General features: G+C 36.4%; 1 protein-coding gene across 1 annotated transcript in view; it reads left to right on the plus strand.

The window, feature by feature from the left end:
• The window catches only part of LOC124545234 (phenoloxidase 2-like), a 63654-nt gene extending 52842 nt beyond the window's left edge, over window positions 1–10812 (plus strand). Inside the window, exons 10-13 of the mRNA XM_047124105.1 lie at window positions 1297–1485; window positions 1569–1704; window positions 2536–2762; window positions 10460–10812. Of these exons, the coding sequence (XP_046980061.1) occupies window positions 1297–1485; window positions 1569–1704; window positions 2536–2762; window positions 10460–10693 (786 nt within the window). The 3' untranslated portion in view covers window positions 10694–10812. The remainder of the gene's footprint in view (window positions 1–1296; window positions 1486–1568; window positions 1705–2535; window positions 2763–10459) is intronic.
• The last annotated feature ends 5274 nt before the right edge of the window (window positions 10813–16086 follow it).

The raw sequence follows: 16086 nt of genomic DNA on the forward strand, positions 1-16086 counted from the left end.
TTATGTATTTACTTTGATTTAATTTCTTCCTTCTTGTTATTTTATATTTTTGTCCATGTTACTGCAATTGTTACTCCTTTTATTCATTTTCCTTGAATTTTGTTATGATTACCATCCAATAAATGTATATCTTGTACTGAAAAATAAATTTTTGACATCATTGCACAGCCAATATGAATAGGTTATTATGTCTTTTATTTTTTATTTGATAGGACATTATTTTCAAACATTTACAACATATAAACAAAGATATTTAAAATTACTTAGACAAAGATTCCAAATGGAAGAAGAAGAATGGAACATAGCAAAAAAGACAGAAAATAAAAAAGTTAATACAGTGGTTAACATTATGCAACTAAGTATTATAAATGAAACAAATTTTATTTAAAGCATTTAATTAAATAAAAATTGTAATTTTAGTCCTATCAATCTGCATCAGCATAACTTAACCTCAATGCTATGGCATCACTTAGGATTCATTGCTAATTTCATGGCTGTAGTCATTCACAAGAAACTGTGAAATTTTGTTTTGTTGTTACTCATGAACATGGTCCCACCAGGGTGAATAGCTGCAGAGTGTGACACCTGGGATCCTGACCTACACCACCATATAGATAGTTTCAAAAACTCAGTCCCCTTCATGGTGACCTCTCCATGGCAGTTCCACAGTATTTGTGGGTCACTATTAATGACATATAGATAATATAACAGTTTTCTTGGCATAGTCAATCACTGTTGTTAGTCACTCTCAGGGAGGAATCTCTGCTTACAAATGCTACTTTCAACTGAGCATTAGTTCCCCCCTCAGTAAAAAGACAATCTTGTTATATGGTGCACATTACCATAAACTGAAGTTACAAACAAAAAACTGCTCCTGAACATAGAGTAATACATATTAAGCAACAAAACAATCTGCAGTCACTGGACACACTTTTGCATGTGCTTTGAAATGCTTTCCATACGAACTATGCTCATTCCTTTGGCATTATGAGATATTTAAACCTATTTTCCCCATGTCTCACTTTGCAGTGTTTTTTCAGTTTCATTTTTCTTCTAAAGAATTAAAATTCATCATTTCACCTATAAAAGCAAGTACATTGATAATCAATGGTACCATAAGATAAATAAAACAAAAGTGACAAGAACTTATTTTTCCTTGAATGAGATTATATTGTTTTATATAGTTCACTAGGAATTAGTTTTACAAATAGTTATGAACAAAAAATTGTTGATGTGAGCTTTGTGGGACATAATTTGACTAACAGAATTACTCTTTCTGTCTTTTCTCAAATGTAGCTTGGCTTTGACAAAGTTCGTGTAACAGGTGTAGAAGTCATAGCAAAAGAGTCAGAAAGGAATACATTATTCACATTCTGGCAATGCAGTGATGTGGATACCTCAAGAGGGATTGATTTTGCACCACGAGGATCAGTGTTTGTTCGTTTTACTCATCTGCAGCATTTACCATTTGTCACTAGAATTTTGGTAAGTGTTAGTGGATTGTCCTCTATTTATTTCATGGTTAGCATGTAATCATTTGGTTCAAACAGTAACTATTATTTTTTTAGATTGAAAATAATGGTGCTCCACGACTGGGAACTGTTAGAATTTTCATGGCACCTAAATTTGATGAACGTGGTCTTTCAATGCTCTTTGAAGATCAGAAGGACCTTTTCATTGAAATTGACAAGTTTGCTGTGCAATGTAAGTCCATAACATTATGGAAATATTTATATATTTTTAAATATGTAATTAATGATATGAATATAATAGAGGGAAACATTCCACGTGGGAAGAATATATCTAAAAACAACGATGCTGTAACTTACCAAACGAAAGCGTTGGTATGTTGATAGAGACAATAAAAAACACACAGACAAATTTCAAGCTTTCACAAACCAAGGTTGCTTCATCAGGAAAGAGGGAAGGAGAGGGAAAGACGAAAGGATGTGGGTTTTAAGGGAGAGGGTAAGGAGTCATTCCAATCCCGGGAGCGGAAAGACTTACCTTAGGGGGAAAGTCCCCTTCTGGAGATGTCATAGTTACTGTTCTCTCTCGTATTTTATGTCCAATTTACAATAAAAATAATATTAATATTCGTATTTATTAATGAAAGACAGTAAGTGAAGTTTGTTTTATCACTTATATGCAATGAAACAATGAACTTCACTTCTAAACAGTAGCACTGCATTCACACACTCACACTACCATTATTGCCACTTCACATATACCCCTTGGCCACCAAACAATACATCCATTTCTGCAAGTAGTTAATTTTTCTGCCGCCAGATTGCAGCACCAGACAGAGATACACTTGTACCTCTTGGCCACCATAATTTTACATATATTAGGAACCCATTTCTGCACTTAACTCATGTTTCCGAAAATTCATGTTTCCGAAAATGTCACTTGTACCCCTTGGCTTGTCATCATTTATGTAGTAATTTACTTGTGAGTAGTAATACTACAGACTATTTGTTATATCTAAAAAAAAGTTAAATGCTAGATTCTGACACTTTATTCTTATTGTTGCAGTGAACAGTGGGCGAAACATCATACGTCGTAGTTCAGAGGAGTCATCTGTAACAATACCATATCAGCGTTCATTTAGGAATTTAACAGGGGTTGGAGATAAACCTGAGGAGGCTTCATATACATTCTGTGGCTGTGGTTGGCCACAGCACATGTTGATTCCAAAGGGGCAGGCAGATGGATTGCCAGCAGAGTATTTTGTGATGGTGTCTGATGGTGCTCAAGACAAGGTGAGTTCTCTCTGATGTCTGTGGTGCTTTCTGCATAGTTTACAGATTTCATTGAGGTATTACTGTGGTCCTGATTTCAGCTACAAGTATATGAGAGTAATGTGGGCAATTAGCACAGTGTGAACAGTAACTTGTGATGAGATGTGAAGAAATAGCATTATGATTTGAATTTGGATAGATTGCAACTCACCACATAGAGGAGGCATTGAGTAACAGACAGGCACATTTAAAAGTAAACTGTTGAATGAGGTGTTGAGCTAAGACTAATCAGACGTAGAAACACATACACATACACATGGCCACTGTCACCTCTGAGCAGTGAGATTTGATACATATTGTTATTCCATCCTGGATTTTCCATTGTCTAAACAGTATGACACTCATTTTGAAATTAAGTAGGCCTAAACCTGTTAGTAATTATACACCTGCATGTTTGTTAACATTTTATTATGCTTTATTGTGTTATTAAGCTGATGTGTCTGATATCACTGTAAAATGATGTGTGGACAATAAACAACTAACTTGAGTCCAAGCTCATTCCTGCAGTTTTGTGGTTTGATCATTTTGAGACCCAATGTCATAAATGTTTCATGCCAGAAATCTATTTTAACATGCAGTTCAGTTCATGTTTCATGCCATATCATAGCAAAGTGTAAACTTACATTATCAGGTGTTGGCTCCTTAATTTGTCATAATAAATGCTGTGCAAGGGCTGTTTAAAAGGCATCTGACTTTTATTTATAAAATCAGTCTTTATTCAGATACAATGGTTAGGCACTAATCACCTTCAAAGTAGTTCCCTTCAGCTTTTTCACTCCTCTCCCGATTTCAAGAATTTCAAGAATTTTATTCACCATAAATCGTTTTACAATGATATTGGCTTTGTCATACAAGATGTACTAGTACATACAGAATAACAAAATAAACTTCTGTCAATACATTGTAAATACATTTGACGCATGGCAGTGTACCAAATTACAAAGGATAGCTTTTAAAAGCTAACGCAACAAGCTATCTTATAATCTAATATAATAAGGTATTTTATTGTTTATAGTATAAACTTTGTAATTACACACAATTAACCACAGCACAAAATAATATGTTTAACTACAGACAACTTTTAAATGCTTATATTCTCCTCAGGCATCTCAAAGAATTCTTAAATGTCATAGAATGGATGATCTGACAGCCAGCAGTACCACTTAATTTTAAAAGAATTTGCATCCATAGACTGAACATGACTTGGCAGTTTATTGAACATTTTGAGTGGGTTAACTTTGTGGGAATTTCCTGTTCTCGCTAATCTGTGGCGCGGTATGTCTAAATTACCGTTCACCCTGGTGTTGTGTTCGTGTATTTCCTTTCTGGCAATAAATTCTGAAATATTATTTTTAATATAGAGTACAGACACATAGATGTATAAATTTATAATTGTAAGTATTCTGAGTCTGGAGAATAGAGGACGACAGTGCTCCCTATGACCTCTTTTACATATTATACGTATGACTTTTTTTTGTAATTTCAATACGTTTTTGATGTGAGAGGAGTGCCCCCATATAATAAGACCATATGAAATATGTGACTGGAATAGCCCAAAGTATGTCACCCTGAGGTACTCCAAGCTCACTACCTCCCTTAGTTTCAAGAGAAGATATGCCACCAGAGATATTTTTTCACATACATGATTGACATGTTCCTCCCAATATAGTTCTGAGTCAATGTGAATACCTAAGAGTTTTACTGACTTATTGCCTACTTCATTTGATGTTCCCATTAAAAGTTGTTGTGTTTTGTCAGGGTTGCATAGGAGCTTATTGGCTGCAAACCAGTCCAGGGCCTTATCTAGTGTTTCTTTTGTTAGGTTATTCAGATCTGAAATGTTCTGATGTGTGGTAAGTAGTGCTGTATCGTCAGCATAACACACAACAGGGTGAGCTATATTTTTAGGTAAATCATTAATAGCGACAATGTTGCCACTGCTGAAAGCATCACTGGAAAGCCTCTTTTGGTGTGGTGCACAGCTGCTCTGCTGTATTATGTATAATATCTTCCCCATTATGAAATCTGGTGCTTATCATAATCTTTTTCAGTTAGGGAAAAGCCAAAAGTTACTCAGTACTAGGTCAGGGGAACACGGAGGTTAACAAAACACAGCTGTGTTGTATTTGGCCAAAAAAATCTTTGAATTAATTGAGAATGATGAGTGGATACAACATCATGGTGAAGGTGCCAACTGTCCTCTGCCCATAAGTCTGGGCACTTGCACTTGCAGCACAGTGCTCCATGAATGCAGTGCACAACCTCTTGGAAGTACTCCTTATTGCCTTTAGTAGCCTCTGGGGTGTAGTCATGATGGATCATGCCATTTGAGTCAAAAGAGATGGTCAGCATGACTTCAACACTGCTCTGGATCTGCCTCACTGTTTTGGGTCTTGGAGATGATGGATGCTTCCATTGTGATGGAGTGGAACTTTGTTTTGAGTCACATCCGTACACCTGGAACTCATCACCAATGATTACTGTGTTAAGAGAATTGGGATTACTGTTCACAGCATCAAGTATGTCCTGTGTGATCTTCAAACAAAGTTGCTTTTGCTCTGATGTTAGCAACTTTGGCACAAATTTTGCTGAGATTCTCCTGAGGTCCAAATGTTCTGTTAAAAATGGAATTAATAGATCCAATACTTATTTTAACCTTGTCTGCATGTTCTCTGAATGTGATTTATCCATTTATCCATCTTGCATCAGCAGGATTCTTATGTAGTCAATAACAAACTCACTTGTTGATGTTGAGGACCTGCCTAAACATGCTTCAGTCTCCATTGATGAGTGGTCATTTTTGAAGTGGTTGTACCACTCCTTTATCTGTGTGGTACCCACTGCTTCATTCCTAAGCACTTGTCAAATCTTGAGGATTGTTTCAACTTCAGAATTAACTAGCTTGAAACAAAATTTGATGCAGTAATGTTGTCCCACTTTTTCTGTCATTTTGCCCACAACACAAAATCCAGTAACTACCACTTATGCATGTTCACTTGTCAATGACTAGCCAGCAACTGGTTGTTTCTGTAGTCATGGAAAAAATCAGACATGTGCACTATATATGCCAACAAACTTAGAGAGTATGCATGCCCTGACACCATTGTTGGTTTCAGCAGTAAAAAATAAGGTAAGATACTTTATGAACAGGCCTCATATGTCTTTTTGGTGTCCAGAAGGACAGGCATGAGTATTGTACTTTTCCCGTGGTACTTCTAATAAGCATTTTTATGTAAAAATGAGCTTAATAATTTATTTGCAATGTCTAAAGCCATGTTGTTCTTACTGAAGTGTAGAGTCAGAAGATTTTCTTGTTCTGTTCTCAGTGACTGACTAATAGATTTGTAGATCATGTGAAAGCAAAAGTTATACCTCTGTAGTTAGTGCATTTCTTCCTATCATCCTGTCTAAACAGTATGATGGTTATTTCTTATATTCAGTTGCTGATTATTACATTTTCTTTCCACATGATGTTGAGCCCTTTGTAGAGCTATTATTAACCAAACTAACCAAGTATTTTGATCATGTCTGTACTGAAGTAACTGAAATAGCTGTCTTGTTGTTTTTCAGTTAATTTACTGCTGCCTCCATTCTAGATCATGTCAAACTATCAGCACTTACACTGCCACAAAAATGCAACCCATCACTCAGAGGAGTATCATACCCTTTGTAGTTCAATAGTACTGAATTATGTTTCAAATTCCCATAATAGTATGGTCTCATCTCTTGCAGGGCCTGTTGGTCAAGCAGTAAAGTGCTTCTCTGGAAACCAGGGTGTCACAGGGTCAAATCCCAGTCAGACCTTGGATTTTTCAGCCTTTGTCTTAACCCAGTTTTCACATGTAAATGATGTGAGGAATTGCCAGAGAAGACATGTGGTTCAGATTCTACATTAAACTGTAGTTTCCCTTTTCCTGTTTGGATAACTGGGGAAGGTTAGAGACAGGCAAGTCACCAAAGTGGCATCCAATTGGAAGAATAGCACCAGGCCAATGTGTCACATGAAATTATTGTCTCTTGTGATCTCATCACTGCATTTTTTTCTTAGTTGTGCTACAAAGCAAATTTTTATTCCTAATGTAAGGAAGAGGTAGACTGCTACTTACCACAAGGATGACACGTTAAGTTGCAGACAGGCACAACTGAAAGACACTTACACATAAGCTTCTGACCACAGCCTTAATTAGAAAAAGAAAGAGAAACAAATACACATACATTCACACAAGCAAGCACACCTCTCTCTCTCTCTCTCTCTCTCTCTCTCTTACACACACACACACACACACACACACACACACACACACACACACACACACACACACACATGCATGCGGCAGTCGTATCTGTCAGTCGGACCAGACTGAGGTGTGCTTGCATGTGTGAATATATATGTGTGTGTGTGTGTGTGTGTGTGTGTGTGTGTGTGTGTGTGTGTGTGTGAGAGAGAGAGAGAGAGAGAGAGAGAGAGAGAGAGAGAGGTGTAATGTGTCATCATTATGACAAGTAGCAATCTACCTTTTCCTTACATTGTTGATATTCCAACCTGGGGTTTTTATTGTTCAAATTTTTATTTCTGTTTCACATTATTCTTATAGTAACCTATTCTTTGCATATGTACACCCTAGCTACCACCAGCTGTTTGACCTATAATTTATTCAGCTTCGAAACAAACAGTACCTTTTCACCATAACTTGAGGTCTTTTGTCTGGTACAATACACCAGTTACTATAAACATTGCAGCTGTTTCATATTATAACAGTAATAATCACATATTACTGCCCTGGTAATGGAGATGAATTCTGGAACCTTACTCTGGATGCTCGTGCTGTTTGCTGATATCATATTAACACTAGGATATAATTATTACATCCTGAAAATGCAAAATAAAGGGTGCTGATTAAGAGTAGCAGAAAGTCTGTGTGTATGTGTTTTTGTCTACCTGTTGGAGGGTGAAGGGGTGTATATCTGAATAAAATAGAGCTCCTTACAGAACCATGTAGGATACAGAAGATAGCAGAGTGGATTTTTTTCATCTGCATACATAGCAGAGTGGACTTTTTTTTCAGTTATATGCATTATCACTTTTGCACCCTACAAGAAAATGGTGCATAAAATTATTTATAAAGCAAATTACACTTAATCAGCTGTCTGTAGACAGCAAGTATGTATTTCAGATCAACCATTGACATTTAGTTGAGAAACGTTAGGAGCAGCTAGTTATTGTATAGGAATGATTGATTGTTAATCCAAAGTTTTTCCGTACAAAACTGTCTGAAATGAAATTAAAATCAAATAATGAAAATCTACTAATAATAATGAATATCTACATATCAAACAGCAGCACTGACCATCACATACAACAGTCACACAAATCCTTAGATTTATGAAAATGCAATTACTCTGTCTGAAAGAAAAAGGATGATGTGGACTTAATAAGGATTAGATAAATAACACTGGGCAACAAAAAAAGATTTTTTTAAAAAAGTCTAGGGTTTTCCTGCTGAATTAGACTAATTTTGATGCCCTGAGTCCGAAAATGACCTTGGTTTTGTTCTATCAGGTCAGGATTTTTTGCTACAGAAATTTTTAAAAATCGATTTTTCGTAAAAAAACAAATTTCTTTGTATCATCTGCTGAGAAACCCCGGAAGATTTTTTCCGTTTTCCTCAAGAAATAAAAGTCAACGTATGCAAATTCATTAAGTTTTTATTTACTCCATCAAATTAAATAAGCATATTTATCATAATATTAGTATAACAATGAGCGTTACGTGACACAAAAGTTCAGAGTTCACGGCATGAATCGGCGTTTCTTCGATTCCCGTTTGTGAGCAGCTGCTGGGTTGTCTCTCTTCAGCATCCAGCAGCAGTCCGCCATCATGACTGCGTCCCACCTCCCCTGGTACCTATCCTCCATTTGGCGCATGTCCTGATGGAACCTTTCTCCCTGCTCGTCGCTCATCGCCCCAAGGTTTTCAGGAAACTTCTCCATGTGTGAGTACAGGAAGTGCATCTTTATACTCATCAAACACCCGAGCTTTTGAAAGGCCTCTATCATGCTGCTGATGAGTCTGGCGTGGTTTGCTGCCTTCGTGTTCCCCAGGAAGTTGTTCACCACCTGCACAAACGATTTCCACGCGGCGCACTCTAACGTGTTCATGGAGTTTTCGAACTCTGTGTCCTTTATGAGCTGCCGTATCTGTGGCCCATCACAGATGTAGCAGAAAACGTCTGGATTATTCATGCATGAACGTCGCGCAGAAGTAATAGAAATATGCAGTTGACTGTCAGACAATAAAAATTAGAATAAATTTTATACTATAGTAAGAAAAAAAGGCATCTATTGGAATGATTAACTGTTACAATCTTAAAGGCTTCTTTTGTTTTCATATGTCCTGAATAATCCCCTTAAAACCCCTAATATTAGCATATTGAAGCCTATAAAAAGGCTTACATTTCAGGGAAAAATGGTCATGTAGGCCTATGGCTGTATCTCAAAAAGTTGACCTGATAGAGCAAAATCAATGTGATATTCGGACTCAGAACACCAAAATTAGTCTAAATCAGCTGAGAAACCCATGACGTTTTTTTGGTTGTTGCCCAGTGTAATCACAGACTGCTGTGACAAGTAATTAGATAGATAATCACAGCAGCTATGCCAAGTGAAAATTAACAATGTAAAAATGAAATGCTATCTAGACAGAAGATCTGAAAAGCAGAGAAACTAGAAATGTCAGAGAGACCAGCTGATAAATCAGAGAAAAAACAGGATATATTATAAAAGGAGTTGTTGGTAAGGCAGATATCAGAAAATAAAACATGTAAAAACAGTGATGAGACTGAGAGAGAGAGAGATCCTGGAAAATAGCAGAACTACACAATTTTTTTATCACATGTTCTAATTTGTATACAATTGGAAAGATCTACATAAGAATGCAACTAGTGTACAACCATTATTTATCAGTTGTTCTGTTCATAATGTCAAATGATGTTAATTTTTTTTAGTATGTAGTTGATAGACTGACAACTCACACTTTCAGTGAAAATCCCATTTGAAATTCAAACTATGACTAGCCTGAAATTCTGATTTTGCAAAGACAGTCAACAGTTACTGAGCAGATTGCCTCTGGAAAAATTTTGAAGAAAGATGTTCTGCAACTGGTAGAGAATGATTAATATCTGTCATAATTCCTCTTTGTTCATGGACCTAACAATGACATATTTTCACTTATCTGGAAACACATCTTGTCCAAGAGATACAGTAAATGTGTTTGTGTGTGTGTGTGTGTGTGTGTGTGTGTGTGTGTGTGCGTGTGCGTGCGTGCAAGTGTGCATACTTACAGCATCTCATACATAATTCAAAAGACACCTAAGTATATTATTTGTGTTGTTTTAATGGATTCAGCTGTAGGTTCTTTCAGTAACATGGTATATTGTATAGACTAAACAAAATACTTTTTTGCCTTGTTCCTCAAAACTTCATGTTGGTTACGAAACTGGTAAGTCAACTCAATGAATCTATAGATATAGATTTTTTATTGTTTTGTTTACTCTTCATTAAACTGAAAAATGCATTGTAAACTTATGGAAGTGATGCCAGTTTAATTGCATGTTGTTTGCTTAGTCATATTGTTCATTATCTGGACAAAATGTTCACAGGTTGACCAACCTCCATCAGATAATACTTGTCTACCTGCTCATAGCTACTGTGGCATTCAGAATCGCAACTATCCAGACCGTCGCAACATGGGATATCCTTTTGATCGTATGCCACGTGCAGATGCCAGTACATTACGTGAATTCCTGACACCGAACATGGGCTTGATTGATGTGCACATAGTACATCATGAAATTACCCTTGACCACAAGGGGCAACCAATGGACTGTACATGATCATCATGTATTGTCTGTCCAACACAGCAGATATGCAGGATGGAACATTTCTTATATATGAGACATAACAGTGAAAAATTATAAGATAGTTACATTTTTAGTTTCCTTCCTTCAAGCTTTCACTTTCATTATTTGTGCATATTGTGTAATAATTTCCTGTTGTATTGTTAAATTATAAAGGGAGTTTTGTAAATCTCTTTCTTGTTTTTTAATTGACGTCAGTGATTTTGTTTTATTCCCACTGATTAGGTCTAGTGCCAAAATGAAAAAAGTGACGATTGTGTAATGAAATTATTTGATTGTATTTTTCAGCCTTGGGTCATATAAATAGTATTGTGGCTAGTTTTGATCCTCAGTAAGTCATCATCAGATGGCACTCAGCATGAAATTGTGAGCACCCTCTTCACCTGTACAGTTGATAAGTTGACAACTTACAAGGAAGCGGAAATAGGTCTTGATACTGTTTGTGTTACTTGATGCTCAGGAACACAGTAAAAGAATTTTATTGCTATTCTTTAATTAAAGTAAAAGTGAAACAATTATGTCCCAAAATTTAAAAGTGTGTAGGTGAAACACCTAATAGATGAAAACTATATTGTGTATGTCGAGATCTAATTTATATGGTGTGAAGCTGCCATTGAAAAATAAACTGATGGCTCTTGCAACCCACAAACATAACACAGCACATGAAAAAAATATTACCTGAAAAAGTTGTGGCATAATTAACACATAAAACAATTTCACAGAACATGTAGCTAAGTTAAATTTGAACTTATAACATACAGCAAGCTGCACAGAATAAAAGTGAGCTCTTCATCTAGTCAGACACCACCCAACTAATACTGACAAAATTTCAAGACAACATGTGAATGTGAATATAGTAGATGAAGTTAACTTCATCAGTTCATTCTGTAAATAGGTAATACCAGTCATAAGTACAAAAATCAAATAGATAAACAAGAAGTGGTTGTCATGATTCTCCAAAATTGATGCTATTTTATCCACCTACATAAGAAAAAGTTAAGGGCAAGGCCAACGATGTTCCAAAGAAAATTTCAGCCTTTATGTTTTCCCATATGGTGGAGCAAGATTGTTTTCTTAATCAAGGGACAAATTACAATAAAGAAACCAACTTGACACTATCAAAGAACTAATGAAAACTAATATAGATTCTAAGTTGACATGTTCCCCCGAATTTAAGCTGCTGTCACACACTATGACTTGAATTACAAAGCCAATCCTAAACAATGTAAACACCTGGAAACAAGTCAATAAGAATTAGGACTCAGAAAAGAAGTTTTTTGTATGTTAATAATCAGCAACAAACTTTTACAGAAGTTTGACTGGAGTCCAGAAATAAATGCTCACACTTAATTACAAAATTGTTAAATTATTTTATGTCATATTTTGAAGCAACATTTTGAAAGAAAAAAGGGAACCATTTCTCAAGATCCTGAGATAAAGAGAATAAGAATAAAGCTTATTAAACACAGGGGCTTATTTTCCTAATTAATAACATAGAATGTTGCTGACAAAGTAGAGCTATATGCTGTATTTTAACATTTTTAAGTAACAAAGAACAATAATGAATGACTCACCAACAACAACAAAATCCTTTTGGGTTTCAAAAAAGCAGAATAGTTAAAACATAAAAAATTAGTTCAGGGGTACACACCAAATATAAATGTTTGCGTTAACAGGCCAAATCTCCGAGCCAGATCACAAGGTCATTGAAGCAGAATAGGATACCATACCATCTAAAACTCCCAAAAATAAACATGAAATATATCTATTAAAAAAGAAAAGAAAACAGATTAAAATCACTTGAAACTTGCCTAACTAAGGCAGTTTCCATTACTTTATTACTTTATTACTATATCTTCGTCGTTTACCAGCCATGGCTGGACAGACTGCGTCACAAATACAATGTTTATCAACTAACATTTATACAACACCATATACAGAATTTATACTACAAATAAAAGAAAATATTTCTGCAGTGCACAAAAACACATAGAACATAGCGGGAATGAAATATAACTAAACAGGAAAGTAAAACTTCATAGCAGCAAATGAAAATACCATAAAGCAAAATGTTTACAAGTCCATGTAGATCACACACACACAAAGTTTCATTTTGGAAAAATATGTACTTTAAGTAAAACACAAAATTAAATGTGCAGTTAACATAAAAAGAAGATTAAATATAGGCAAAATTATATATAAAACATAACAATATTTATTATTTTGTACATTCACTAGAACCGCTGTTGAAAAACTCTTCCAAGGAATATAGTGGATGTTCTTCCATACTTACTATGTAAGCATCTACATCAACACAGATACTCCACAAGCCACTGTATGACGCTTGGGGGAAGGTACCCTGTAGCACTACTTGTCATTTCATTTCCTGCTCCACTCGCAAACAGAGAGAGGGAAAAACAGCAGTCTGTATTCCTCTGTTTGAGCCCTAATTTCTCATATCTTATCTTTGTGGTCCTTAAGCACAATGTATGCTGGAAGCAGTAGAATCATTTGGCAGTCAGCTTCAAATGCCCATTCTCTAAATTTTCTCAATAATGTTTCTCAAAAAGTACGTTGCCTACCATCCAGGGATTCCCATTTGAGTTCCCAAAGCACCTCCATGGCACTTACAAACTGTTTGTGCCTATTGTTGTTGTTGTTGTTGCGGTCTTTTTTGTCTCTCCATATGATTTTTACCCCCACACACTTCCCTCCAGTTCTAAATTGGTGATCCCTTGATGCCTCAGAATGTGTCCTAGCAACCGATCCCTTCTTTTGGTCAGGTTGTACCACAAATTTCTCTTCTCCCCAATTGTATTCAGTACCTCCTCATTAGTTACGTGATCTACCCATCTAATCTTCAGCATTTTTCTGTAGCACCACATTTCAAAAGCTTCTATTCTCTCCTTGTCTAAACTGTTTATTGTCCCTGTTTCGCTTCCATACATGGGTACACTCCATACAAATGACTTCAGGAAGAACACTTAAATCTACACTCAATGGTAACAAATTTTTCTTCTTCAGGAAAGCTCTTTTCACCATTGCCAGTCTACATTTTATATCCTCCCTACTTCAACCAACATCAGTTATTTTGCTTCTCAAATAACAAAACTCATTTACTACTTTAAGTGTCTCATTTTGTAATCTAATTTTCTCAGCATCACCAGATTTAATTCAGCCACATCCCATTATCCTCATTTTGCTTTTGTTCATGTTCAGTGTATATCCTCCATTCAATATAATGTCCATTCCATTCAACTGCTCTTCCAAGTCCTTTGCTGCCCCTGACAAATGTCATTGGCAAACCACAAAGTTTTTATTTCTTCACTGTGGACTTTAATTGCTACTCCAAATTTATTTTATTTCCTTTACTTCTTGCTCACTATAAAGATTGAATAACATTGGTGATAGGCCACAACCCTGTCACACAGCCCTCCCGACCACTGCTTCCCTTTCATGCCCCCCCCCCCCCCCCCCCCCCCGACTCTTATATCTGCCATCTGGTTTCTGTGCAAATTGTAAATAGCCTTTCACTCCCTGTATTTTAGGCCTGCCACCTTTAGAATTTGAAAGAGAGTATTCCAGTTAACATTGTCAAAAGCTTTCTCTATGTCTACACTTGCAGTAAACATAATTTTGCCTTTCCTTAATCTATCTCCTATGAAAAATGAAATGTCATGTGGCTAGGGCCTCCCGTTGGGGAGACCGTTCGCCTAGTGCAGGTCTTTCGAGTTGACGCCACTTCGGCGACCTGCGCGTTGATGGGGATGAAATGATGATGATTAGGACAACACAACACCCAGTCCCTGAGTGGAGAAAATCTCCGACCCAGCCGGGAATCGAACGCGGGCCCTTAGGATTGACATTCTGTCATGCTGACCACTGAGCTACCGGGGGCGGACATCTATCTCCTATGAGAAGTTGCAGGCTCAGTATTGCCTCGCATGTGCCTACATTTCTCCAGAATCCTAACTGATCTTCCCAGAGGTCAGCTTCTATGAGTTTTTCCATTCTTCTGTAAAGGATTCCTGTTAGTATTTTGCAGCCATGACTTATTAAATTGATATTTCAGTAATTTTCACATCTGTCAGCACCTGCTTTCTTTGAAATTGGGATTATTATATTCTTATTGAAGTCTGGGGGCATTTTTCCTGTCTCATACATCTTGCTCACCAGATGGTACAGTTTTGTCATGGCTGGTTCTCCCAAGGCTATTAGTAGCTGTAACGGAATGTTGTCTACTCCTAAGGCCTTGTTTTGATTTAAGTGCAGTGCTTTGTAAAATCCTTCTTACAGTATCATATCTCCTTTCTCAGCTTCCTCTAATCGTCTTCCATTTCCATAATATTGCCATCAAGTGCATCCCCATTACATAGACCATCTATATACTCCTTCGACCTTTCTGCTTTCCCTTCTTTACTTAGGACTAGTTTTCCACTTGAGCTGTTGATATTCATACAGGCAGCTCTATTTTCTCCAAAGGTCTCTTTAATTTTCCTGTAGGCAGTACCTATCTATCTATCCCCCAGTGAAAGATGCTTCTACATCTTTACATTTGTCCTCTAGCTCTTCCTGCTTAGCCATTTTGCATTTCCTGTCAGTCTCATTTTTAGACATTTATATTCCATTTCACATGCTTCATTTATTGTATTTTTACACTTTCTCCTTTCATCAATTAAATTAAATATCTCTCTTGTTACCCAAGGATTTCTACCAGCCCTCATCTTTTTACCTACTTGATCCTCTGCTGCCTTCAATATTTCATCTCTCAAAGCTACCCATTCATTTGATATTTTATTCCTTTCTCCTGTTGTTGTCAATTGTTCCCTAATGCTCCCTCTGAAACACTCTAGAACCTCTGGTTCTTTCAGTTTATCCTGGTCGCATCTCTTTAACTTTCGGCCGTTTTGCAGTTTTTCAGTTTTAATCTGCAGTTCATAACCAATAAATTGTGGTCAGAATCCACATCTGCCCCTGGAAATGTCTTAAAATTTAAAATCTGGTTCCTAAATCCCTGTCTAAATATTATATAATCAATCTAAAACCTTCCGGTATTTCCAGGTCTCTTCCACGTATACAACCTACTCTCATGACTCTTAAACCAAGTGTTAACCATGGTTAAATTATGCTCTGTGCTAAATTCTACCAGGCAGGTTCCTCTTTCATTCCTTTCCCCCGGTCCATATTCAGCCACTACTTTTCCTTCTCTTCCTTTTCCTACTTGTGAATTCCAGTCCCACTTCACTATTAAATTTTCGGCTCCCTTAACTATCTGAATAATTCTTTTTATCTCATCATACATTTCCTCAATCTCCTCCTCATCTGTGGAGCTAGTTGGTGTATAAACTTGTGCTACTGTGGTGGATAGG

This window comes from Schistocerca americana, chromosome 8, assembly GCF_021461395.2.
Source record: "Schistocerca americana isolate TAMUIC-IGC-003095 chromosome 8, iqSchAmer2.1, whole genome shotgun sequence".
Classification (NCBI taxonomy): domain Eukaryota; kingdom Metazoa; phylum Arthropoda; class Insecta; order Orthoptera; family Acrididae; genus Schistocerca; species Schistocerca americana.